The 26,780-nt window shown below is 48.2% G+C and overlaps 1 protein-coding gene across 1 annotated transcript in view; it reads left to right on the forward strand.

Annotated features, from left to right (window-relative positions):
* The window catches only part of GLP1R (glucagon like peptide 1 receptor), a 35,089-nt gene extending 21,740 nt beyond the window's left edge, over positions 1 to 13,349 (forward strand). The window contains exons 7-13 of the mRNA XM_058733805.1: positions 26 to 185; positions 4,685 to 4,745; positions 5,287 to 5,356; positions 5,480 to 5,568; positions 5,892 to 6,030; positions 6,936 to 6,977; positions 11,546 to 13,349. Of these exons, the coding sequence (XP_058589788.1) occupies positions 26 to 185; positions 4,685 to 4,745; positions 5,287 to 5,356; positions 5,480 to 5,568; positions 5,892 to 6,030; positions 6,936 to 6,977; positions 11,546 to 11,713 (729 nt within the window). The 3' untranslated portion in view covers positions 11,714 to 13,349. The remainder of the gene's footprint in view (positions 1 to 25; positions 186 to 4,684; positions 4,746 to 5,286; positions 5,357 to 5,479; positions 5,569 to 5,891; positions 6,031 to 6,935; positions 6,978 to 11,545) is intronic.
* Positions 13,350 to 26,780: the final 13,431 nt, after the last annotated feature.

The raw sequence follows: 26,780 nt of genomic DNA on the forward strand, positions 1-26,780 counted from the left end.
CTGGGGACTCTTCCTCTGCCCCCAGGATTCTCTGGGCTGCCGCCTGGTGTTCCTGCTCATGCAGTACTGCGTGGCGGCCAATTACTACTGGCTCCTGGTGGAGGGCGTGTACCTGTACACGCTGCTGGCCTTCTCAGTCTTCTCCGAGCAGCGCATCTTCAGGCTCTATCTGAGCATAGGCTGGGGTAAGGTCGAATATCATTCATCTTACGTGTTCTTCCACCCCAATCCATGGCATGGGAGGCGGGGGACCCTGACCTCTCTTGGGACTACTGCCCTCAGGCTGCCCCCAGGAAGCCCTCTTGGTGCTCAGAACACACTGCTGGGCCAAGGGCAGGGCCCACTGGATAACTCTGTCCTGGGCACAGGACTCACTGCAGAGGGCTATGGTTACCCTCCCATCTCTGCATCACCTGCCCCACCTAATGGAAACAGAGGCCTCCCCCCTTTCTGGCCAGATACACCACACACACACCATGGGCAGCCATGCACTGTCCTCAAACACCTCTACTGCTAAGACCCCTGGAGATGGAGCCCCATACCCAGTCCTTGGTACCCAGGCCCTGAGGGAAGGGGAGAGTCCTGGGCTTCAGGGTAAGGGGTCAGGAGGTGAGGGCTGAGGGGCTGTGGCTCTGTCAGCTGATGATGAATAGGAGGGCTTAGAGGAGAGCCGGGCAGGGCAGGGCTGGCAGCCAGAAGCCAGCTGAGGAAAGGGTGGACCGCGGATGTGCCTGGAGCCCAGCTGGAAATGTTCTAGCCAAAAAAGTTTGCCGAGAACTATCGTGTCTTTTTTTTTGCTGGAACATTTCTGGTTGTGCTTCTGCCTCTCGCCGCGTGCGATTCTGATGAGAACAGGGGCTGAGAAGCCCACCAGCAGCTCCCCAACCCCCACCCCACTACAGGGAAAACACAGGCAGCAGCGCTTACTCTGGAGAGGCCCGCAGGAGCCCCCTCCTGGATGGAGCCAGAGAATGGGCCTTGCCCTCTGGCCCTTCCTAATCTGCCAGTGTCCCTGCCCACGCCACAGGAGCCTGCCTTCCACCTCAAGCTTGCCGTTCATTCATTCACCACTGTCATTCCTTCCTTCGCCTGCCTCAGGTTACTTTGACCACTGGGGACCTCCCGCCTCAGTCACAGCCACGTGTGATGTCCCCCTCCCATACTGGCTCCTGCCTCTGAGCCTTTGCAAGGCTGTCCTCGGTCCAGCCCGCCTCCTCAGGAAGCCTCCACAGGTTGTCTGGCCCCCTGGCTGTGCGCTTTCTCTGGCCCTCTCAGCCTCCCTGCCCCTGTCCTCACCCTGAATTCCCTTTTACCGGTGTCCCTCCGCCACCTGGCTCTTTGTGGCCCTGTTGTAGAAGAGTACCTCTAAAGAGGGCGATCAGTGTCTGGAAGGCACCCAAGGCCCAGAGAGGGCAGGGCTTTGCAGGCAGAGCAAGCACTGGAACCAGGCCTCCTGACTCCCAGGCCCTGGGCTGCTGCCTGTCATGGAAAGTTCTCTGTCTTGCATTGCCTCTTTGGTCCCTTAATAGCCAAGGTGAGCGAGCTCAGGCCTCTGGCCAGGTGGGTCTCTCCTCTGTGTACAACTCCCTGCTCCCACCCTTCCCCCACCTCCCCACGGGCCCATCCTTCCCTGCTCTTCCGCCCCTCCGAGGGTAGGGCAGTCACCCAGGCAGTGGGCAGCTGGAGAGCCCTGCAGCTAATGGAGGGTGGGGCGGTGTTAGGTCATTGAGGGGGCTCTGGGAAGGCTGTCCTTAAGGTGGGGGACTATGTCTGTCCATTCTGGGAAATAGCGTCAACACTGTTAGTGCCTGTCTCCATGGTGACCTGAGGGCAGGAACAATCAGAGGGGACCTTGTGCTGTGTGCAGAGGAGCGGGGGTGGTTGCTAGAGGGTCGGTGGGGACACATGGCATCCTGGAGGTTTCTGAGTGGGAAATGGAGGAGGGGGAAGGGGAGCTCATCCTTTCCCACCACCTCATGCTGCAGCTCAGGGCTCAGAGTCTGAGGGGCACCAGGGTAGGACCTGGGGGACCGTCCTTACCAATGAGAACACCCTTATCTTGAGGAATTGGGATGGGGAGGTGCAGAGAGAGAGGGACAAAGACAGAGGACAGAGAGAAAGCTTTCCAAAGAGCTCTTCTGTGGGGCCAGGAGACCTAGCCCACTTTGGGATGCTTGGAAACAACTTTTAGCTTCACATGCAAGCAGAAGGATTAAAATTATAACTCTGACACAGCTGGAGAGTCCCAAAAGACGTCAGCTCCTGCTGCCATCCATGGGCAGCTGGTGCCCCATTACCCACCACAGGGAAGCTGCAAGGGAGGGAGGCAAGTGATGGACGAGGGAGTCATTGCTTCTCGGGGCCAGTTCTGTGTTTCTTAATGTGAGATTTTCCTCCAGCCTGTCTTGTTGATTTTCTAAATGGGAGAAAGATGCAGCCAGCAGGGAATGAGGGGGTGTGTAATGGTTGCATGTGGCAGAAAAGGCCTTGTTAAGGAGAGGCTGGTAAATGAGTGAAGTTCACCAGGTCTTGCTGATGCCATGAGTGAGCTCCCCAATTCTGAGTGGGATCTCAGAGAAAAAGGACAAAAGGTGGCTGGAAATGCCCAGGAAGGAGGTTTCCGCATGTGTGTGTGGCTCAGGGAATTGGCATGTTCTTGCCAGGAGAGTTTCCCTTCCTAGTGGATCCACCCATCATTCCTTCCTTCCATGCTGTCTGAGCATCTTCATTGTGGCAGGCTCCGTGCTATATTCTGAGGCCTTTGGAAGCCACCCATCCCTTGTCCAGTCTCATGAAGGCCTGTTACTAAAGCATCGTGGATGCTCAGAGGTCTGGTTTGTGTAAAAACAAATTGCCAAGGAGGAAGGTACCTGATGAAGAATGCTGACCAGCTGTGAGTTTCTCGGCTTCCTCCCTGTCTTCACTGTCATGCACAGTAGCTCCTGGCAGATGAACTGCTTGGGAATGGCTATTGAGGACATGGATCATGATGACAGGAAGGACTGTCAATAGGGCTCTGCCCTGGCAAGGTGTTCTGGGGAGAGACCCCCTAAAGCTACACATGCCTGTGCATGGCCCTGCCCACCACACACTCACATCTGTGTCCACACCTTAACACACACACTCTCACCTATACCTGACGCCCACATCTCCAACCCCGGGAGGGGCACCCACAGAGACAGGCATGGAGAGCTGGTGCAGAAAGCCACCGAAGGTGGTTGGCATGGGTGTGGGTTGGCAGCCTTGCTCTCTAGTCCCACCTGAACCCTCCAGAGCTCCTCATTCATCTCCATCTGTCGTGAGGACGGACAGTCCATTTGAATTCAGCAAACATATTGAGCCCTCAGGCTGAGCCGAGCCTTGAGGCTCTGAGAATGAGTGACGCTGTACCCTCAAGGAACTGGGAACCAGCTGGATGCGTTAGCTCCGGGTGCAGAGCAGATGACCCCACAACTTCACCGCTTAAAGCAGCAATTTCCTATTGCAGTTTCTACGGGCAGGAATCTGGTTTAACTTAGCTGCATGCCTCTGGCTCAAGGTCTCTAACAGAGATGCAGACACGCTGTTGGCTGGGGCTGCTGTCACAGCAAGTCTTCAGTGGAGTCGGAGAATCCCTTGCAAACTCACAAGGTTGTTGGCAAGAAGTGTAGGTCCTTGCTACCTGTGGGCTGGGGGCCTCCATTCCTTGCCACAGGGGCCTCCACTGGCTGGCTGAGTGCCCTCATGACATGGCCACCGGTGTCCCCCAGAGCAAGTGATCAGACTGAGAGAGAGCCCAAGACAAGCCTTTTTTAACCTTTTAACAGTCTTTTATAACCTGATCTCAGAAGTGACCTGCCATCGCTTCTGAGTACATTCTTGGTCACACAGACCAATCCCGATACAGCACAGCCTGTATGGTGGTGTAGATACCAGGAGGTGAGGGTCGCTGGGGACCTTCCTAGAGGCTGTCTGCCATACCACTTGAGTCTCAGCCAAGTGGAAAGTGTTACATTGGAGCTGTTGTTACCGTGGGCCACTGTGCCATTAGTTGGGCTGTTGGCATCAAGGACGGGGCCCCTGTCTCTACTCCAGGCTTCTGCCCAGCCACTTGTAGTGCATGCGGGTAGAGAACAGGTAGCTGGAGGGGCTTCTGGAGCCTGAAGGAGTTGACTGAGATGGGCACGTGGGCAGCAGCAGGAGGAGAAGGGCATCAGTGGGTTGGCCTGCTCCACCTCATCTAGAATGTTCTTCCCACTCCATGGCCTTGTCCTCTGTTACTCTGGTGTCTGCATCCTCATGTCTCAGCCTGGACTCGGGGGCAAGCTCTCACAGTGTGCCTGGGATGGGGGGGACTGGTTAGGACAGATACAGCCACAGTGTCTACGGACATACCACCCTGAACGCGCCCGATCTCATCTTATCTCAGATATAGCCACAGTGTGGTGCGATCCTCTCTCTGAGGAAGACTCCAGGGAGTTGGGCAGGGATGGGGGGTGGGGGCACGGAGGTGTTCCTGCCGCCTCCACTCCCCCAGGCTCCCAGACCATCCAAGTTCCAAACCTGCTAGAAAGTGGTTTTGGAGTCAGGTGAGGGAAAGGGCTGGAGGCGGGAGAGGCCTGGGTAAATAGAGGCCTCTGGGTGTGCATGGTGGTGGGTCAGGCCTGCCAGCCCTCTCCCCTCTCTCTTCCCCTCTCTCTTCTAGGTGTCCCCCTGCTGTTTGTTATCCCTTGGGGCATTGTCAAGTACCTCTATGAGGATGAAGGGTGAGTGTCCTGCTCCTGGGCATTGGGTGTGCTGAGGTCCCCATCCTCAAACCCCCTGGGATTCCCTGGCCCCTGGGGTATGTGGCTACCACCTGTTGGGAGGATAAACCGAGGGATCAGGAGCTTAATTTATGAATTTAGTTCCTTAGTACCCCTTCCTTATCCCTTCCCGGGACTGGGTGATAACAAATGGTGCTGGGTCCATGGGGTATGCAATGACTTTTCTATAATAACTGTGAAATGTTCCTGCTATTTTGTGTATGATGCTAGGCATCATGACTGTTGGTTCACAAAGGGCTGTGTGTATCTCTCTGTGTGACCATGTATTTAGGAGTGTGTGTATGTGTGTGTGTGTGTGTGTGTGGCTTGAAGGACTCTGCATGAGTCTATGGGACTGGGTAGCTCCTTGTGGCAGCATTTATGTGGCTCTGTGAGGGTCACTTTGCATGGCTACATGTGCTTGTGTGCCCCTGTACCTGCACTGTGAGCTGGGGGCTCTGTGTGTCCAACTGGGTACTTGTGTATTTCTCTTCCTCTCCAGCTGCTGGACCAGAAACTCAAACATGAATTACTGGCTCATTATCCGGCTGCCCATTCTCTTTGCCATTGGGGTGAGTGATGGTGTGGGGATGGGAGTGGCAGTTCTGGCTGGACAGGTGTTGCTGGGGGAAGGCCTGGAAACAGGGCGGTGTTTTGAAGGGGCCTCCAGCCACTCCCTCCCATCTGCCCTGCAGGTGAACTTCCTCATCTTTGTCCGGGTCATCTGCATTGTGGTGTCCAAACTGAAAGCCAATCTCATGTGCAAGACGGACATCAAGTGCAGGTGATATACCTGAGCTGGCTTTCATGGGCGCCCTTCACCCTTGCTTCCAGAATAGAGATCCTGGGGCTCGGAGCTTGGAACATTGTGTGACCTTCTTCTCCCACCTGGCCCAGCCCAGGACCCCAAGCCTTGCCCTTAGCCCTGGACCTGGGCATCTCCTGGGCTTCTGGGTGTCTTGACCTGGGTGTACTTCCCACCAGGCAGCCCATCCCAGCCTATTTGGGGTGGGAGAATGTCTGTCACTCAGGTGTGGGTTTGGGGCACAGAAAGGGGATACACATACATGGGAGAGTTCCAGAATGATGTCTTCACCCCACCCCCAGACTTGCCAAGTCCACACTGACGCTCATCCCCCTGCTGGGAACCCACGAGGTCGTCTTTGCCTTTGTGATGGATGAACATGCACGGGGGACACTGCGCTTCATCAAGCTGTTCACAGAGCTCTCCTTCACCTCCTTCCAGGTGACCTCACGGCTGGGGGTCCTCACTTGCCAAGTGTCAGAGTGGGAGTGGGGCAGAGACCAGCCTGCACCATGCAGATGGGCACCCTGCGGCCTAGGGGGAAAGTGGGCCATGCCCAGAGGGCTATGGGTGGAGTAGAGCCAGGACTAAATCAGTGTCCAGCACCCAGGCCAGTCTTCTCTATAAGCACATGGGACAATAAGCCTTCCCAGATGTAACTGTGGGCATCCATCCTGGCATCACAACTGCCATCTACCAGGCTGTTTGTTACTGGGCACCAGGGGCTTTGCACACATCGTGCATTTAATCCTCATAGCATCCCAGGAGGTGGGCAGGATCATCCGATTTTACCAAGGAGGAAACTGATACTCAGAGATGCCGAAATAAGATTTTCCAGGTTATGTAGTTTCCAAAGTCAGGAACTCAACCTCCCCACTAGTATCAGATGATGCTGAGGGTGTATGAGTGTCACTGGGGGGCATAGATATATGAGAACCTGGCCTCAGCCCCTCAGGAGGCTTGTGGGAGGGCCACAAGCATGTAAGCCCATGCATGTGCCCTTACACATATGTGCACACGCATGTAGATCACAGTTTGGGAATGCTGGGTCTGCTGAATGAACAGATGGAGCCATGGCAGGGGAAAATGGCCCACGATCAGAGGTGGTGTACTTTCTCGGGTCAGACTTCCTCAAGGAGAGGGTAGTTGAAGAGCCTCTCAGTATCTGAGCAAGGAGGCTTCTTGTTCCTCCAGCAAGGAAAGGAGAAGGAACCCACCACTCCAGCTTTGGCTATGCCCAGTCTGAGGAGGTGGATATTGAGGCTGGGGCCCCAAGGAGCTTTAGGGTCTACCTACAGGGTGCCTCCCTCCTGCTTCCTCTCCGCTGATATGACTCTTGTTTCCAGGGGCTGATGGTGGCCATCTTGTACTGCTTTGTCAACAATGAGGTAAGGCCTGAGAAGGGATGTGGGGACCCTTGTGGGCTGCTACCGTTGGCTGTTCTAGAGTTGTCAGTGGTGGCTCCCATCAATCTTTCCAGCGGAAACCCCCTATCCATCCCACTGGGTGCTAGAACTGAGAAGGCATCTTGTCCGTGTATTGTTTTCTATGCATGGATATCTCCTCTCTCTCTCTGTCTCTCTCTCTCTGTCTCTCTGTCTCTCTCTCTCTCTCTCTCTGTCTCTCTCTCTGTCTCTCTCTCTCTCTCTCTCTCTCTCTCTCACACACACACACACACACACACACACACACACACACACACGTGGGCAGGCATACCCTAATGGATGTGAACTTGGGGAAGACCCAGCCTTGTGTTAAGGGGGTCCTGAATGAACAGGCAATGGTGATTGTTACAAGTTGATTCAACAGCAGACATGCCCAAGTCACATCTTTGGGGCTTTAATACTCATTATCTTATTTAATCGTCACTGCTTCCTCCCTCCCCACCCCACCCCCAAGAAAAAAATCTCTGCTAATCCCTATGGTTTTAATATTCCCATTTTTCACAATGATATCATTGAAGATCAGAGAGAGTAGGAAACATGCCCCAGGTTTGGTCTAGAAGTGGTGGCAGAGATGGGATTCAAATGCATACTAATAGAAAGAGGAAAGCACCCACCCTGTGTGTGCAGGTGAGAGCCCCAGCCCGCCAATGGCCAAGGGGTGTGTTCTTCCTGTGGCTTTCAGGCTGTAGGGGTAGAAGAAACGGGCTGTTGCTGAGTCCCACGTCCTCTCCTGCAGACCCTGCTGGACCATAGCCCTCCCCTGTCCAAGATAGTCAGCTCCTAGGTGGGATGTCTGTGCCTGTGGTGCTGGGGAAGGCCCCTTCTGCTCAGGCACCCAGCTTTGTGCTGGAACAGAGTAGGAGCGATCCCCATCATCACTGGGTATCACAAATGCCACAGCACTGCACCCCATTCCTTCCAGAGGGGGAACAAATTATAGTACTGGACGTGGCACCATAGGGGAAGTATTCACAAGAAGATTAACCCCAGCAGGGAAGAGGGGGTAGGAAACCCCCCACCTCAGAGTCTGGGGGACAAACTGAGGGCTCTGTTGACTCCATTCAGGCCCAGGTGAGGGTTTCTATCAGTGAGCCTTGGGCTCAGATGACCCATGAACCCTGCTCCTCAAAGACCCTGGCTCTCCTTGTGTGGCTTCTGTCACAGAGTCTGGTGTCCCAGAGTTCAGAGGGCTTAAGAGTCTGCATTAATGCATTAATTTACTTGTACTGTGAGTGTGGAGGGCACAGGGTGGCTGTGGAGGGGACCTTGGTATTTCAGGATGCTGTGAGATGACTCAAAGAGCAGGAAAGATGCGGGACATGGGCTTTGGAGTCAGGTCTCTGCTCCCATCCAGGCCCCATTGCTTAGTGAGCTGTGTGACTTTGGGCAAGTTTTGAAACCTGTTTCCTCTTCTGCAAAATGGCGGTCATGATGCTTAGAGCATGTGGTGCTCCAAAAGGGAGGGAAACACTTCCTGAATGTTTACTTTGTGTAAGGTGCCCGCATGTTTTATTAAAGCCAGTCCTGTGTAGCAAGTGTTATCCTCATTTTACAGATGAGAAAAGTAAGACTTGGCAAAATGAAACGAATAGCCCAGTTCCACAGCTAGAAGATGGGAGAGCTGGGGGCTGGGAGAGGTCTCCACTAACGCAGGGACTGGGAAGGGGAGGTAGAGCCAGGCTCAGCATGGCCCATTAATGCCTTCTGGCTGTTCCTCTGGGCCAGTCTCAGAGGGCTGGCTAGGCTCCCTGTGGGGTGGGTGGGCCATGGAAGGAGAGGAGGCTGTTGTAGAGGACACTCATGGGGGCCTTTGTCCTACAGGCCCTTGATCCATGGTGGGGGAGAGGGTGGGGGACAGTAGGATGTTCTAGCCCTGGTTCTCCCCCGCATCTGAGCCCTTACAAAGAGCTTCCTAAAAAACTGAAGAAAATGTTGAGATATGAGGAACACAGGTGGCATTCCCTTCAGGAATGGTTCTCAGCCAGGGGGGTGATGCGCTCCCTGGGCCTATGTTCTGCTGCCTTATGTCCCAAGGACAGGGACAGGGTGACAGGTGTCCCTATGCACACTGGAGAGAGTGAGGCTCTTCTCTGCCCCTTCTCATCTTCTCGGTCCCCCGAGGTTCCCATTTCCCACTTCTCCCTCCTCTTCCCCAAAGCCATGCTGGCAGCACATGCTTGCCCCCAACACATGCACCTGCGAGGCTTCCCCACCACTTCTATGGAGAGTCTCCCAGACCCTAGCCGAGTCTCCCCCTGACTCCATTCCTCAAAGCCTGTCACCCGTCACCTCCCCACTTTGTCTGCCCCCAGGTTGGCCCAGGGGGAGTGCACACATCCCACTCAGCCCCTTGGCAACCAACAACCCCTGAATCACCAGATCCCCAGCTGGCCTGTCCCCTCGGGCTCTCCCGGGCTTATGCTGTGGGATCCGGGACACCTGCTCGGACACTTGCCTTGTTTAAGGGCACTGCACAGTTCCTCAGAGACACCTCATGCCCTGGTTCCTCCAGGCACAAAAACAGACACATCACCATCACTGGGCCATAAAAACACCCCCTGGCTCCTGGGCTGAGACCTCTGTCCACAAAAGCTGTTCTCCAGACCCCGGGTTGCCATGGCAATGCCAGGTACTTGTGACCCAAAGAGAAAAGATGGCCTGGACATCAGTCCTCCGTCAGCTTCCAGGAGAGTAGGCATAGGGGAGGGGAGGCCGAGGAGTGGTTTTGCCATGGTTTGTGTCCTCTCGCCATGGTTCTGACTCAGGAGCCAGAATATTGGCCCCAGATCTGCCACTACCCAGTTGTGTGACACGGGGCAGTCACTTTACCTCTCCCCACCAGTGTAAACAGAAGTGAATGAGCTGAACCCATTCATCCCAGATTCCAGAACCTGGAGCCTGGCCAGAGAGGACCTCAGAGGCAGGGGTGAGGGTAAACTTCATGTGTGAGGAAGTGCACCGCACTCAGCACTGGGAGGGGTGTCTGGGATTCATGTCCTCACCCCTAGTGTTTCACTGTAATACCTCGGTAGCCAAAGGAGCTGCATGTCAGATGCTCAGTTACTCACTCGCTCTTTCCTTCAGCGCATTTACAAAGCACGCACGGAGGACCTGCTGTATGCTGGGCACTGTACTAGGGTCCAGAGAACCCAGGTGAGGAAGGGGTGGCCCTGGCCCTCACGGTGCTCCCAGCTGAGTTGGGGGAGGAGACACGCCAGGGACCAGCACGACCTAAAGAGTCGTGGAAGCCAGGGGGCCAGTGCTTAGGAGACCAACCTGGAGGTCAGCCCAGACCTAGGTGTGGACCTGGCTGAGACCGAGGGAAACACTTAAATGCTCTGCACCTCAGTTTCTTCACCTTGAAGCAGGCAATAATAATGGAAGCTACTTCACAGGGTGGCTGAGAAAGTTAACGAAAATAATCAGTGGAAAGTGTTGGGCATGTAGTAAGTGGCGCTTTTTTTTTTTTTTAAGCTTATTTTGAGAGAGAGAGGGAGTGCAAGCAGGGAAGGGGCAGAGAGAGAGAGAGAGAGAGAGAGAGAGAGAGAGAGAGAGAGAGAATCCCAAGCAGGCTCCATGTGGAGCCCCACTGGGGCTCTTATTCACCAACCAAACTATGAGATCGTGACCTGAGCTGAAACCAAGAGTCGGATGCTTAACTGATTGAGCCACCCAGGCACCCCTAAATGGCGGCTTTTAATGACAGTTGTCATTATGGGGGCATAACAGAGGCCCAGGAAAAGTGCTGATGGAGGCAGAAAGGGCACCATGTGTCAACACTTTTAGAAGCCCCAGTCCCGTCCCATTCCCTGCTGGTGTCCACGAAACTGCTTCGTTCCCTGAGGTGGCTTCCCACACATGTGCCTCGGTTCACCATCCTTCCCCCTCCCTCCCCAGTGAAGGACTGTGAGACAAGATTGCTTCACAAGCAGAGGCCGCATCAGCCTGGGGTGTCCCCATCCCACCTGTCAGCACACTCGCCATAACTGCTCAGCCAGGCAGCGAGCTGGCACACCGCAGGGTGGTCACAGGTCGTGTCTGCTCTGCCCCCTCCTGCACCCAAGCCTGGGCCCCGTGACACTGCCCAGGAGACCAGGCACATCCTGGCAGGCTGGCTTGGGCCGTCTCGGCTCTGCTGTGCGCTGAAGTCCGATTCTCCCCCTCCTCGTCTTCTCCTTCCCGTCTCCCACATTTCTCTCGCTCTTGTTATCTTCCGCTGAATAAGACTGTGATGGATTGTGAAAGGTACTGAGCTGAGTCACAGAGTTTAGAGATGGAGGAGACCAATTAGATCATCAAGCTCATCTCTCTCCTGAGGAAAGGCGGAAAATAGGAGACAACAATAAACAATTTTATTGGGATATTAATTTAGGTGCCTGAAGGCCTTGACTTGTGTCTCTTAATATAATGCAGTGGATTTTTTTCCCTTCCCTGCTAATGTAATAATGGGGCCATTTTGTGGGCAGTTGGTTTGCATGATGGCTTTTGTTTCCCTCCTTTTCCCACGGAAGGTCCAGATGGAGTTTCGGAGGAGCTGGGAGCGCTGGCGGCTCAAGCACTTGCACATCCAGAGGGACAGCAGCATGAAGCCCCTCAAGTGTCCCACCAGTAGCCTGACCAGCGGGGGCACGGTGGGCAGCAGTGTGTATGCAGCCACCTGCCAGGCCTCCTGCAGCTAAGCCCCCCAGCCCCTACCCTTCCTGTGGTCTCGCTGCTGGCTGGGTGGCCACCCCGGGTGGGAGAGACCCTGCCGGGGCTGGGGAAGGGAGGGATGCACGCACACACCCATTCCTGCTTTCCCTTCCCAAACCCATCAGGCAGGCAATGGGCAGTGCCTCCTGGGACCCGTGGCTACATTTCCTCTGTGGAGAAACAGCCTACTAATTTGATCACTATGGCAGGAGAGAAAAAATGTTGCTAAAATGAGGAGGATTTCTTCCCGTTAAGCCACTAGGTCCCTGGGGTTCCCCAAGACAGAGCAGCATATCAGCCCCAGACTTGCACTCAAGGTCAGTGGCTTATTAGTGGGATTGGGCTTGCAAAAGGAGGTGGTTCTGAAAGAGGCTCACATAACCTCAGCCAAACAGAGCTTAGGGAACGTGAGCCAAGTCTGCTGGCCTCCAGTTAGGTCACCAGTGCCACCCCCCCACTGCCTCCTCATTAAGGGGCACTGTTCACATTGCTTGTTCATCTCGCTCCCTCATCTCGCCACCTCGTCTTTGGGGGCCTTTGGTTGGGCCACCGGCAGCTGTTTCTAGAAGTGTTGACAATGAACACTGAGAAGGTGCCTGATGGTTTCCTTCGCTGGTGCCCACTTCTCCCGTGGGTGTTTGACCTGCTTTGGTGGCTGCTCCCACTATGTCGAGGGAACCAGGGAAAGTCCACTGCTGAGGAGCCCAGCTCTTGGCATGAACTCTGAATTCTATTCTAGAGTTGCTCCAGAATCCTCTAGGGTTCAACTAGGGAACTTTAGGAATATTTGCACTGGGGGCTACAGTGTACCTGCAACTGTCGGGAACCCAGAAGGCCAAGAGCTTTACTTCCACCTCTCCATGGAAATGCTTTTTATTTGTGACCAGATTATGGGAGTTTGGGGGTGCCCTCTAACTCTAAGAGATGTGACCAAAAAGAGACTTCTGGGGAAACTACCTGTCACCACTGTTACCATGGAGGCAGTCTTCCCCTATCCTTGGTTTCTTCCCCCTTGAAATTCTCCCGCTTGGAAGCCTGTATATATACTTAATGCATTTTTCTTTATTGCTGTGAATAGTCTGCATGTGCAAGTGTGCAATTCTGACTCCTCCCACCTGATGGAAAAAAGAACTAAATCATTGTGATTGTGATATTTTTGGGGGGAGTGGGGTAGTTGATTTGACTCACCCACATTTTGAGCTAATCAATGTTTTCCCTGCCTCTAGTTTGATCCCATAAATAATGACCAGCAGACAGGCTAGAGAGGAGAAACCTATCAGTCCTGCCCCAGCCATGGTGAGAGGGCAGACCTGTAGCAGCACCACGGAGACCCAGACAAAAGGGAAACAGCCATCCAAGGGAGTTTGTGGATGCAAAGGAAGTTTCCAGAGCAGGAGAAAACTCTTAGGAGTCCCAACCTCCTGGGAAGGCAGAGAGAGAAGCTTCGGATGAATTCCTTTATGAGTCCATTTCTCCCTCCTTCCCCTTTTTAAGTGGTGGGGGACCCTCCCCAAAGCCTTGCACCAGACATATTTTCCCGTGCCTCTCAGAGAGCCATGTGATGTACGGGAAAAATAATAATGGGACATAAAACACATCAAGCAGAAAATTTTTTATACTTCAGCTTCAGTGAAGTGTTGTGTCTATGTTAATGGGGAAGTTGAACCTCAGGCTAAAGATGAATTGTGCAGACTGGCTCCTGGAGAAAATGTAGAGAAGTGAGGGACGGGAGCACCCCTGCTTCCCCAGAATAAGGGAAGATTTTCCAACAGGCACCACTCCTTGGCTTTGTTTTTGGAGTGGGTAGAGGGGAGATGAGCACTGGTGAATTGATGTGGGGTATGGCTCTGGCACAAGTGTTTCAGTTCTGGGTAAACTGGAAGATTTTGAGAATCATTAATACACTGCACAACAACAAAAAAAGAGCCAGATTGATAAAACCTGAGAGAAACAAATTGTTAAGGGGAGAAATTGGAGGGAGAAGGTGTTTAGTTAGGCACCAGGGAAGCTCAGATAGTTTGGTTTAAACTGTAAATAGAGTTATTTTCCCAACTGGTACTGGTGTTTCCTGATTTCAAAAGGCTCCTCAAACCCCATGCTCCAAGCCTTGTAACACGGAGGAACTGTTTCCTTTGTAGATACATATTAGATACTGAAGAACTATCTTCTTTGCTCCAAGACCCACACTATTAGTATTTATTTGATTGGCAGTGAACTCCCTCTAAAGAATTTTTGAGCTCTCCTAAGCCAAATATATCTCTAATAGAGCTGGGAACTATCACATGCAATGTACTCCCAAATTCCACCAGCTGTTTACATGCATGTTGCCATAAGTGTGGAGCTTTTGCTCTGCACACTCTTATCTGCCTCTGTCCTGGGGGTACTATAGCTGACTGGCGGGGGTTGGGGGGGGTGGGGGTGATGTGTGTATCAGCTGTGCAGCCAGCAAGGTCTGGGGACTTTGGTAAATAGAGACTGGGTTCAGCACTCTGGTCAGCTCCACTTCTTAGTGGCTGACATCATGACAACTCCTCTTGACGTCAACCTTTAGAACAGCTAAATCCAGAACTGAAACAAACTGCTGACATCGCAAAGTTGCCTTCAAGATGACTTTCCAGATGGCCCGTGTGATTTTCAATTGCCTCAATACAATTCCCGCTGAAGCCCACATCAGTGGAGCTCTTGAAGTCTCAGAGCAGGGAAAGACCCTGGGCATCTCCCCTATCCTGACCTAGAGGAGGAAGGTTTGCAAACATGACTTGCTAGGCGGTCCTGGGCTGGGTCTCCGAGTGTAATGAGACCTCTGGGAGGGATAGGTAAGAAATACAAAAGAGCCATTCAAGATACTCTTAGTAAAAGCTGGCAATATTTATCTGGAGTTTCTGTTAAAAAAGAAATACAACAGCGAAGGTAGACAAATCAGCCAGTGAAGATGCCGTCTCCTCAGTGACTTAGCCTGAGAGGAGCGGAAGGCTGTGCTTTACTATCTCTACTGTAGTACCTCACTCATCCTTGTCTTAAAATTAAGAAATTGAAATGCATCAGAGCACACATATACATAGAAACAGCAAGCGAGCCACTTTGAATAGGGAATCCAGTGCCCTTTTAATGGGTTGGCTTAATGGTTTCCTGATGCATCTGTGCTTGACAAGTTGTTCTGTTGGCCACACAGAGTGAACTAAAAGAAGTGGAAAAAGGTCCTAAGCCTCCCCCTTTGGCTCTCTCATCTCCCTGAAGTTGGAGAAGACTAGCAAACTGGGCAGCTTTAGCCTAGCAAAGATGGCACAGCCACCACCAAGGGCAAAGAGAGTCAGTTCACATTTACCCCCGAAAGGCTCAGTCTCATCAGTGTGGGCCATGTTTCAGCAGCTTCTGTCTCCATCCATAAGGAAAGAACAGTGTGTGTGTGTGTGTGTGTGTGCGTGCGTGTGTGTGTATCCTGTGCATAGCAGCATAAAGTTAGGAGATGATGAATCCAGAATCATCCCACCCACTGTGAAGGTCATGGGACCGCACAGCCCAGGGCGAAGATAGGCGGGGGGCCTGAGCTGTAGATGCTTCCTCTCCATGCGCAGACAGGGTTCCCTTATTGCTAATGCCTGCGACGTGCTCAGGGAAGGTAAAATATATTCCAAAGGTTTATTTTCCCTCCACTGAATTGATTCTAGAGTGCCAACCCTGCTTTTGGGTCCTATGAGGAGCCAAACTATGAAAGCCCTCAAATGAAATATGCCTGCTTCCTCTGCTAAGACAGCTATGTGAATGACATACTACTCAACAGAAACCAAATGAGTATCAACTCAGGCTTTTTTCCTTTTTGTTGCTGGAGTTTTGGGGGGGAAAGAAAATGTGGGAAACTTCCCCAGACAACATTGTCATGCCCCTACAGTGTTAGCTGCTGGCTCAAACCAGTTCTCTGGCCGCGCCTGGAGGGCCATATCAGGAAGTGTTGTGAAGCAGTGTAATTCAAACAATGCCACAGTGTGTCTACAGTATCTATAATTACTTTTGCTCTGTCAATGGATACAGATTGGCAGGAAGCAGATAAGCATAACTGTCTTCCCATTAATGACCCAAATCTCTTGGACTTCACCTACATCTGAATCTATCAGAGGGGAGAGTTTTCTCTTCTCCCCTTTGGCCATTTTAAGCCAGTTTCTCAGGACCTTATCCAGTGGTGCATTTTTTTCTCTGATGCACCCAAGCTCCTCCCCATCTCCACACTACTTCCCCCACCCCTGCCACCCCACACTACCTCCTCCCCCACCCCTGCCAGCCCTATAATGAACTTCCCCACACTCCTCCCCCAACTAGCTATGCTAGGAATGCTGTTCTCTCAGCTGTGACCAATTTGGGGGTGCAGCTGAGAGTGAGGCACTGCCAGGGCTGAAATGATGCACCGCATTCCATACTCTGGCACAGCGAGGAGCATTGCAGCCAGGGGCTTGGATCCTAACTTACACTGGGGCTCTGCAACCTTTTTGATGAGGCCTGTCAAAACTATCAGTAATTAGTCAACCCAGACAATCGAGCATGACTAATTGCCACTGTGTCAAAGCAATCCGGGAGAAGGAAAACATATAAATGAGAATGTTTGAATGTGGTGAAAACTCCCAGCAAAGTTTGGAACACATAACAAGTTAGGGTCTTGGCTTCCTTGCAAGGGAGCAAGATCTGCCCCAGACCCATAGGGCTGGACCTTGCCAAATGGTCCACACTTCACATCCAAATCTGCAATTTAAAGCTCCTCCCAGTAAAAGTGATCACATCCTCAAAGCAGATAAACTTCCACATCCCCTTGGTTTTGGAGGGGATTCGATGCAGAGCTTTAAATGCGAGAAGAGAGAGGGGAGCCAGGCTCTCGGGAGGGACAAAGCTGGGTTTCTGTCTTCAGTGCTCTTGGGGGATGTTTGCTCCTCATGAATGTTTAAACAAGATAATTTTCATGCAACTTCCTAATGTATAAATTCATATAAAATACACCCTGCATATATAGGTAGCAAACGTGTATGCTGTTATAATTCCTTGCACAGATGTGAAACGGATTCAGGCTCTTCCCTAATTTGCCTTGTAAACGTCAAATAAAGGCCTGTCATTACTGTGTCTCTCTTGCTCTTCCTTCGGGAGAGGAGGTTTTCTGCAGCGTCCAGCCCAGGTGACTCATGGCGCAGTGGGAAAACACAAAAGATGCCGTTTCCAGCCCAAGAAAAAAAAACCTTGCTCATTACTCATGTCGTGATTTTCATCTTCAAAGCACTTACCAAGTACTAATTTACCCATCGCAGCCCTTATACAGGGACTGTGCTGCCATTTAATTAGAGAAGTTGGGTGGTCGAGTGGCTTAAACAATGACTGATGGCCAAATGGACGCATATTCTAATTCCGCTCATTCATTTGATCTCCCCTGTCTAAATGAACTCAGTCCATTAAGTCCATTTTTTTTTAATGTCATAAAAGCACAAGCCTTGTTTGCAAAGTAGCCACAGAATTTGAATGGAGCTGCTGTTTAGAGATTCATCTTCAGAAAAATGAACTTCTCTCCAGTTTAAGTAATCGCTCGCTCTCCGAGCTTGCAGCCGACTCTTTTTAGAAGAGCAGAGGAATTGCAGATTCTCCCCAGTTCCGCCACCATTTCAGCTACCCATTTGAAGATCAATGTGCTCATCTGAAGGTTTCCTAAAACACACCTGTTTTTTAGACACGCTTTGGGGATTGTCTCTTTCAAACCTAATAATAATTCTTACTCTGAGAGCAAATGAGATGTCGTTTCTCCTGGTATCTGAAGACAGAATATCTGCATTTTGGCTTGTCTGCATCAGTCTTGCTTTTGACTTCATTCACTCTCCTGTGATGTTCTCAGCGTTCTATGTCTTTACTCCACCACTCAGCAGCACAAGAAAGATGGATCTCAGAGCTTTCTCTCCCTTCCCCATCCCAACGAAGACACCTGCCCAAACCAGTAATGACCACCACATCTGTAGGGAAGCCAGACAGATACAACCTCAGGAAAAGAGGGTGCACTTGGGCCTAACAGGTCTTAACCTCAGCCTGAACAAGGGATAAGGGCAGTTTCCCTGCTCTCCTGGAGGAAATAAATGAGAATTTTTGGCCTTCAGACTCACTTGTGGTCACATGCAATATAGAGCCACATTCCAGGGACTGATGCCCCACAGATGGGGATAACTGAGTTCCAAATAGCATTTGTGAAGAATGTCACTCATATGCCTTGTATAGAAGCATTCCCAAGTGTTTGGCTCCCACCGCCAAATCTCCTCTCACTACCCCCTCAAAAACATATGCCTTAGGCATGTGCAATGCAGTGTCTTTCAATCCCTCCCTCCCTTCTTTCCCTCCACCACCCTCTTTCTCACACACATGCATGTACACACACAATAAAGACAATACTGAAAACAGTGGGGTCTCCCTTACTGGAACTAGTGGGGAGAAAACCCCAGCAGTGCAACCTGGAATAGAAAACAATGTAGGCAAAATATTGAAGAGCATGGAAAAACAGAACCAATACTGGGACAAGGAAGAAGTAGAAATTGAGTGTCCCCAAAGGTGGGAAGAGTAGGTGGGAAAGATGATGAGGCCCTAACATAAAAAAGTAAATAAAGAAAAAAAAAAAACAACAGACCTTTAAATGTGGGAAAGAGCTGTAGTAAAAGACACAAGGAAATTGTGGAGGTGGACAAAAGAATGGGAATTACTAGGGGTGCCTGGGTGGCTCAGTCGGTTAAGCATCTGACTCTTGATTTTGGCTCAGGTCATGATCTCATGGTTCATGAGGTCAAGCTCCATCTTAGACTCTGTGCTGACCGTGTGGAGCCTGCTTGGAATTCTCTCTCTCCATCTCTGCCCCTCTCCTGCTTGTGCTCTCTCCCTCTCTCTCAAAATAAATAAGTAAACAATAAAAAAAATAATGGGAATTACCAGTGGGAAGCTATAGGGAGCCAAGTTAGGAGCCCCATCTCCAGCCAGTATTTTTAACTCCTTCTTCCATAAATCTGAGCTCTTTCCCTGAAGAGTTTTCTGATCTTAAACCTTGGTAGATTCTTTTCTTTTGTCCAAAGGCTCATTTTAACTAACATAATCATTTTAGAAAGAGAAAAAGATCACAGCCTAGAGTAAGTCCAACAGATTTTTTATTATTTCTCCCACTGATACAGGCACCAGTGGTAGAATGAATTACTGTGGCTCCTTCTCATGTAGGACCAACGGACCTCAGGGTTGATCTGTGTTGCAACCTCCAAGAATAAAATCAATAGCTGAGAATTACAAACCCTGAGCAGTCCCGTGCCAGGAGATGGACTGCTCTGGGGTGGAAGCAGGCAGGTAACACCAAGAGGAGATTTGCAAGCAACTTTCTTTTTTTTTTTTTTTTTAACTTTCCATATCTCTACAGTGAAAGAGCAAGGACTTGAAATAATAAATACAGTTTATATAAGACTTTTCAGTTCCATATGACCTAAGGAATTATTCTAATTCTACTTCTTTTTTAAAAAGAATTTTTTTAAACGTTTTATTTATTTTTGAGACAGAGAGAGACAGAGCATGAACGGGGGAGGGGCAGAAAGAGAGGGAGACACAGAATCGGAAGCAGGCTCCAGGCTCTGAGCCATCAGCCCAGAGCCTGACGCGGGGCTCGAACTCACGGACCGCGAGATCGTGACCTGAGCTGAAGTCGGACGCTTAACTGACTGAGCCACCCAGGCGCCCCTCTAATTCTACTTCTAAGGAATTAGAAACACAGCTCAGGACTTGGGCACCTTAACTACACACATTTAACAACCACAACAAAAAGATCACAGTTACTTTACCTTTTAGGTCCTATCTTCAACAATCTAGAACCATTTACGTACATTTCTGGCTTATAGAGACAGGTATTTTACGACCAAATATTGTCGAAAGCTTCATAACTCTTGAAAGCTTCATAACTTTAAAAATACTTAGGAAATCAGGGCTCCTGGGCGGCTCAGTTGGTTAGGCGTCCAACTTAAGCTCAGGTCACGATCTCACAGTTTGTGAGTTTGAGCCCGGCATCGGGCTCTGTGCTGACAGCTCAGAGCCTGGAGCCTGCTTCAGATTCTGCGTCTCCCTCTCTCTCTGCCCCTCCCCTGATTGCACTCTGTCTCTGTCTCTCTCTCATAAATAGATACATAAACATTTAAAAAAATGCTTAGGAAATTAAATTTATGGTTTTACTGAACCCCACTGATATCTACCGATTAGATGTCACTATACAATGAAACCGCCCTCAAGCTCTTTCATCTTTCAAGTTCTGGTGTGGGAAATGGAGATCAGGAGAACCAAAATGTGGGAGATACACACAAAAGTAAAGACATCTCACTCTGATTAAGCCAATGTCCTTCCAACAGCATCCTTTAGAAAGGTACAGTAAAAAAAATCAGATGAAAAGACATCTCATATAAAAGAATCAGGTTACATTACAAATTATACTGTGTTGGACTATTCTTAGCTATCAGGAAAAACATCCATAACACCATACTTTACATAAGGTATTTACAAAAGCACCTTCTTTCAGGAAGTGGTAAAGTTCATGAAGCCTGCCAACCAAAGCATGATGAGGCCACAAGTCCAGAAAAGATGCCACCTTCATGCAGTCTTGGCGTCACCTGCAACCACGTTTTCTCATGTTCTCCTGTCCCCGACCTCTGCCTGCTTCTCAGATACAGCCCTTCTTCTAGCAGGAGGCGACCTTTGCTTCTTGTTTCCCTCACTGGGTTAAGTCTTGGTGTCACTCCTCACATAAGAAATGCCAACCGCTCTTGAGACATTCTGCATCTGTGGTGCACATCCCCTGAGGGTATGGCGTCACTTGAAACCCAGCAATGCCCCCAAATGTGCACAGCAGCCCACATGAAGAGACTTTCTTCAGCTGTACTCAAAATGGTGCACTGATATAGATTTCCAAAGACTGCAGCAAGATCATGGACACCCTGTGTAGACTTTTTGGAATCCAACCCCTCTCTCCTCTCTGGGGCTGGATCCTCCAAAGCTATCAAGTCCTAATGTGAATTTCCCATTTGATCATCTCTCCTTAGTAAATGTCCTCCCGATTCCCTTACTCACCCTGCATTTACCAGCCTTTCATCAGGCATGAGGCTTCCTCTGCTTCTGGGAAACGTATGAATGTGTAGGAAATTCTCCTCTTTCCATAAATAGTTTGAAAATCACATATAGGTGCAGAACCTAGTATAACCCATTAGAAGAGCCAGAATAGCCAAAGACATTTTTTCACTGATGAGACTTTAGAACAAAGCAATGTTTTCATATCATCCTGTGCCATTTCGCCATATGGTATGTTTAGCACTGCTGAAGTCAGTCTAAGTCTCAGGGGGCAAATCATTAGAAGGAATATGATTAAAACAAACTCTGCATAACAAATCTATTTTGGTTCACTGCAAAGGAACTGCTAAATGTATAAAAATACTCTGCCTATAAATGCATATGCTTTTCTCTAGAAATTATCCAAATATGATCGATATTATTAGTAAAGCAACGAAATATAGTATTTCCCATAGGAGAGAGGTAAAAAAAAAAAAAAAAAAAAGGACATGGAGCTATGGAGAAGTGGTGCTATCTTGTACTTGGGGGTCGGGGAGGGGGCGGGAGAGGGACAGGGAAGGTCTTTCGGATGATGTGACAGCAGAAAGATATGACTGGAGCAAGGGAAAAAAGTCCCAGGATCATCTAGGGGAAGTGAGTTCTAAGCAAAGGAACAGCTAGTGGAAAAACCCTGAAGCAGAAGCTTATTGTGTGTGTTCGAGGAGGGGTCAGCAAACTACGGCTCACTGCCTGGTTTTATAAACAAAGTTTTATTGGCATTCTCATCTGTTCACATATTGTCACGTATGGCTGCTTTGGCTCTATAATAGCCAAGCTGAGTCGTTGTGGCAGAGACAGTATGATCAACAAAAGTTTTTCTGTCTGGCCCCGTACAGAGAAAGGCCAAACCATTTTTGCTAAACCCTTGTGTGTGATGAACATGAAGGAAGTGAATATAACTGGGAAAGGCAAGAAGGAGCCAGATCACTTAGGGCCTTTTAGGATAAAACCAATAAATAGCCAACCAATCACCAAATGAAAGACACGTGCCGAAGGGTTAGGAGTGCAGACATCATTTATAAGACTTCTTTCTCACCAGTTCACTCCAGTGTGCCTGCCTGAACTCTGCTTTGTTGCTGGTCCTCAGGTTCTCAGCCTTTTTTCCCACATGACAGCGATGTGCACATCTGATAGGCTGCCATGAACACGGCCCTGATAGGCCCAGGCAAGTGAGCAGATGTATAACCTAAGGTAACCTTGCAGGTGCATTAAAAAAACTGCAAAATGAACATTCACAAATAATAATATGCTATAAATTGAGACAAACCTAATATTTTAAATGTGTCATAAGACCCAAGAAGCAATGCTACAGACTATGTTTTCTAGCATTTTTTTTTCATTCAAGCAAAATTCCAGACATAAAATGTATTCAAAGATCTTGTTACACAAAGTATGGTCTGAACACCTGTAGCATCAGAACCACCTTGGAGCTTACTTGAAATGCAGAATCTTAGGCCCTGGACCAGACCTACAGAACCAGAATCCTCATTTTAAAAAGATCCCCAGGAGATGTGAACGGTCACTGTAGTTTGAGACCACTATCTTGACTGGCCTCTAATTACTCTTTTCTAACAGTAGAAATTTCAATTCAAACTCTGAATTGAAGTTTTCAATTTCAAAGAGGTTAGCCTATTTATACTATTCATACTAGTGAACACTGGCTACAACTTAATGTTTAATAATAGGGGATTGGCTAAATAAAGGATACATTTATCTATGCAGTGATATTAGCAGCTGTCAAAATCAATATTGTAGAAGACAGACATGAGAATTTATTCATAGCTTATCATTAAGTGAAAAAAATCAATTATAGGTAGGACTAAGACAAAAACAAATGTATAAATTATGATTAGAGAACGTAATGTAGCTCTTGTTAATTTAAATATAGTAATGGTATAATTAATAAAATGAGGAAAGGAAAATGGATAGGAGGTGTAAAGCAGCATAGGTGTGTTGAGTTCCTCATCCTTCATAGTCAAGGTGACTGTAATTTAAGGCTAAAAAATCAAGTAACAGTTTACAATTATATTTAGAAATGTAAAGTCAATTAACCAGTCAGTAGAATTGACAACTGATGAGCAGAGAGAAGTAGGGAAAAGGGGGAAATACTAACTTCTTATATTTATTTTTCATATGATATTAATAAATACTGCCTAAAATGCGAAAGGATTAAGCCATTAAAGTAAAAAAAAAAAAACCCAACAACTTTGGAACAGAAATATAAGTTTTCCAAATTATCGAAAGAAACACACACACACAAAGGGAAAAAAATTAAAACAAAACCAGAGACCATGTGGTAAAATTACCAATATAAACACAAAGCATAACATAAAATGTGATGAGATAGATAAGGTTTCAATAAATATAAGTGGGTGAAACTCACCTAATAAAAGAAATATTCTCACAATGTATTATAGAGTAAAGTCCAACTACTGTCTATATACGAGCAACACACCTGATAAAAATGACTCAGGGGGCACCTGGGTGGCTCAGTCGGTTAAGCGTCCGACTTCGGCTCAGGTCACGATCTCGCGGTCCGTGAGTTCAAGCCCCGCGTCAGGCTCTGGGCTGATGGCTCAGAGCCTGGAGCCTGCTTCCGATTCTGTGTCTCCCTCTCTTTCTGCCCCTCCCCCGTTCATGCTCTGTCTCTCTCTGTCTCAAAAATAAATAAACGTTAAAAAAAAAAAAATGACTCAGGCTGAAAACCACAGTATGGACAGAGGCAGACTTGGTAAATTCAAACAAAAAGAAAGCAGGGCATTTAGGATGAGCACTGGCTGTTGCATGGAAGCGATGAACCATGGGAATCTAGCCCCAAATTAAGAGCACACCGTACACACTGTATGATAGCCAATTTGACGATAAATTTTATTTTAAAAATAAACAAATAAAAGACTACCATGGGGGAAAAAAAAAAGCAAGCAGGGGTCCCAATCTTACTATCAGATAAGGATGAATTCAGGGCAAAAGTAATAAAGAAAGCAGAGATGGTTTTTTATAATGATAAAAGGGAATAATTTTTAACGAAGACTAAAAATTATGCTTTTATATATTCCAATACCTGAAAATACTTAAAAAATACTATAATCTCATGAAAATTATGGATTAAAAATATTAACAGAGATATTTAAAAAAGTTAATTTTAACTATTAATATTTTAACTAAGTATCAAAAGAACAGTTCAGGGGCACCTGGGCGGCTTGGTCGGTTAAGCATCTGACTCTTGATTTTGGTTCAGGTCATGATCTTGTGGTTTGTGGATTCCAGGCCTGTGTCTGGCTCTGCCCTGACAGTGAGGAACCTATTTGGGATTCTCTCTCTCTCCCCCTCCCTCTGCCCCTCCCCTGCTTGGCTCTCTCTCTCAAAAATAAATAAACACTTAAAAAATTAAAAAAAAATAAAAGAACAGTACATTAAAATCAAGGGTCACTCATTCCAGGAATAAAAGGATGGTTTAATACGTGTAAATATATAACTGATTACATTAATTGGTCAAAGAGAAAAGTCATATAATCTCCACTACACTGAAAGAGATTTTGTGAAATGTGAAATCCATTCTTAATTTAAGAAGGAAAAAAAAAACTTTTAATAACATAAATACAGATGAATAATTATCTCTCCATTTATCCCAGAGACAGCATCATGCTTAATGGGAAAATACTAAAGCATGCTCATTAAGGTCAAGAACAAGACAAAGACATCACTGACTAACATTCTGATTTAACATTTTTCTGGATGTTCTAGCCAATGTTATTAGACAAAGAGGAAAAAACAAAAGGCAAAAAAACTGGAAAAAGAGGAGTTAAATTTTATATTACTGGAAAAGAAAATAATTATCTACATGGAAAATCCAGGAAAACGAGTAAAACACCATTATAATTAGTAAGAAAACTCAATCAAGGACAAGAGCTATAACAAAATTAATACACCAAAATCAATAGCTTATATATATATTAACAACCAGTTGGAAAAAATAATATATGTTCTCAGAATGCATCACTTTTTCCCAAGCAAGCAATTCTCCCTCCAGATTATCACCTTTTTGCCAGGTGGTTTCCTGTGACTAAAAAGCCCTTTTGCCCCTGTTTTTTTGGGGAGTACCGGATGCTCTTTCAAACTCAATACAATATCACCTTCAGGAGGCCCTTCTTGACCCTAGGGTTCTGAAACCTCTTTTTCTCTGCTCTGGCCCTCATTTAGACTGCACACTCTCATAGCACTTACCACACTATCCTGTGGTAACTGTCTGATTATTGGCTGCCCCTTCCATTTGATTGTGAGCTCCTTGAAAAAAGGGACCTTGCCTTCATTATCAATGTGATAACTGATCATCAGAGCCGGGCACCTGGCCTAGAAAAGATCAGTTGCTCCACCAACATCCACAGTTGATACTATGTTAGGCTTTTGATTCTCTTCATAAGAAATGACCCAAACCTGAAGACAGACTGATGGATAAATGGATAAAGATGGGCAGATGGGCAATACTGCCTGCTAAGTCTAGAGGGGGGGTTGTTGTTTTATTTTAAAATATCGGTATAAATCACTTCTGGTAGCTTTCCGTGCCTTTTCCAGGACCTTTGATGAGCCCTTTCCTTTGTGAATCTTGAAGTGAAAAGAACATCCGAAAAAGCAGCACAAATGGTTCAGATAAACATCCCAGTGGGTTTTCCACATTACGTAAGTTACCAAGTGTGGGGAGAAGGGACCAGGATGTATAGCAGCAGCTCTATGCTACCCCCTGGTGGCAAGATGCTCACTGGCATCCCAGCTCCACCAGGTATCCTGGCTCTTACCGTGGATGCACTGTCTGCCCAAGCTCACTTATGGGTTCCCCAGCAGCGCCAAGCCTAAATAGAAATATTGGTTAACAGTGTGAGTGGCAGGAAACAAAACACAAAACTTCACTTTCTTCTGCCCAGATGACGATCATTGGTTTTGTCAATTGTGTAACTTCCTTTATTTTTTATTCTTTTGATTTTAGCACAGAGCTTATGAGCAGAGATCGGTCAAAAGGCAAATGTCAAAGACCTCCTAGACTCAAAGTACAATCCTAACAGCACAAAATACATATGCCCAGATCATCACTGTTACAACTCTAGAGTTTTTGAGAAAAGTCATTGTACCCACCAACTGTGACATTCACCTCTGCCCTGAACTGGAACCCTCAGAATGTGTCAGGGTTAGTTTGAAAGTGATTGTCCCAGAGGTACAATGCGGATGATTTAGTCTGAAGAACAGAGAAAACTGAGCGAGAACAGAGTAACAGTTCACCAGTTTGGAGGATGTTCCATGTCCCCTGAGATTAGATAAGAAATAACCTGCGGTGGTATTGGGGGTCAAGTCTTTTGGTTAAGAATTTCCTAAGAAGTGCCTAAATCTTGTACCCGGATTCTTCTTCTTTAGGGGTCACCAGGAAAAAAAATATTTGGTCAGGAATAAATGCGGTCCTTGCCCAAGGCAAGGGGGATGCATTTGATAGCATTTTGGGGTCCATTCCAGCCCTGTAAGTAGAGGTTCATTTAACAGTCTCTGTGAGTAGACAAGATGGGACAATGTGAATAGAAGCAAAAGCCAATTTACTTGTAAGATTTGGAGAGAAATGACCTCACCTATGCACAGTGCACACAGCAATCATAGGGACTGAATGCATCTCTGGGATTTCAAGTTCCCTGGTGACAGAAGCAGCCTTTAATGGAAGCTGCTTGCTGAGCTAATGGTCGGGCCCTGAGTGGAAATTCTGAGATCAATAGGCCTTTCTAAATTCAGGAAATCAAGACTGCACCTAAAGCTTAATGGTCTGATAAGAACAGCAAATACATACTGTCCTTTCCTCTCTCCCCTGCCACGCATTTAATTGGTTCACACCCCACTTTTCCTAGAAGTTAATGCTGTCATTACATGCAACCTTTGGCGAGAGGTGAGCAA

This window comes from Neofelis nebulosa, chromosome 6, assembly GCF_028018385.1.
Source record: "Neofelis nebulosa isolate mNeoNeb1 chromosome 6, mNeoNeb1.pri, whole genome shotgun sequence".
Taxonomy (NCBI): Eukaryota; Metazoa; Chordata; class Mammalia; order Carnivora; family Felidae; genus Neofelis; species Neofelis nebulosa.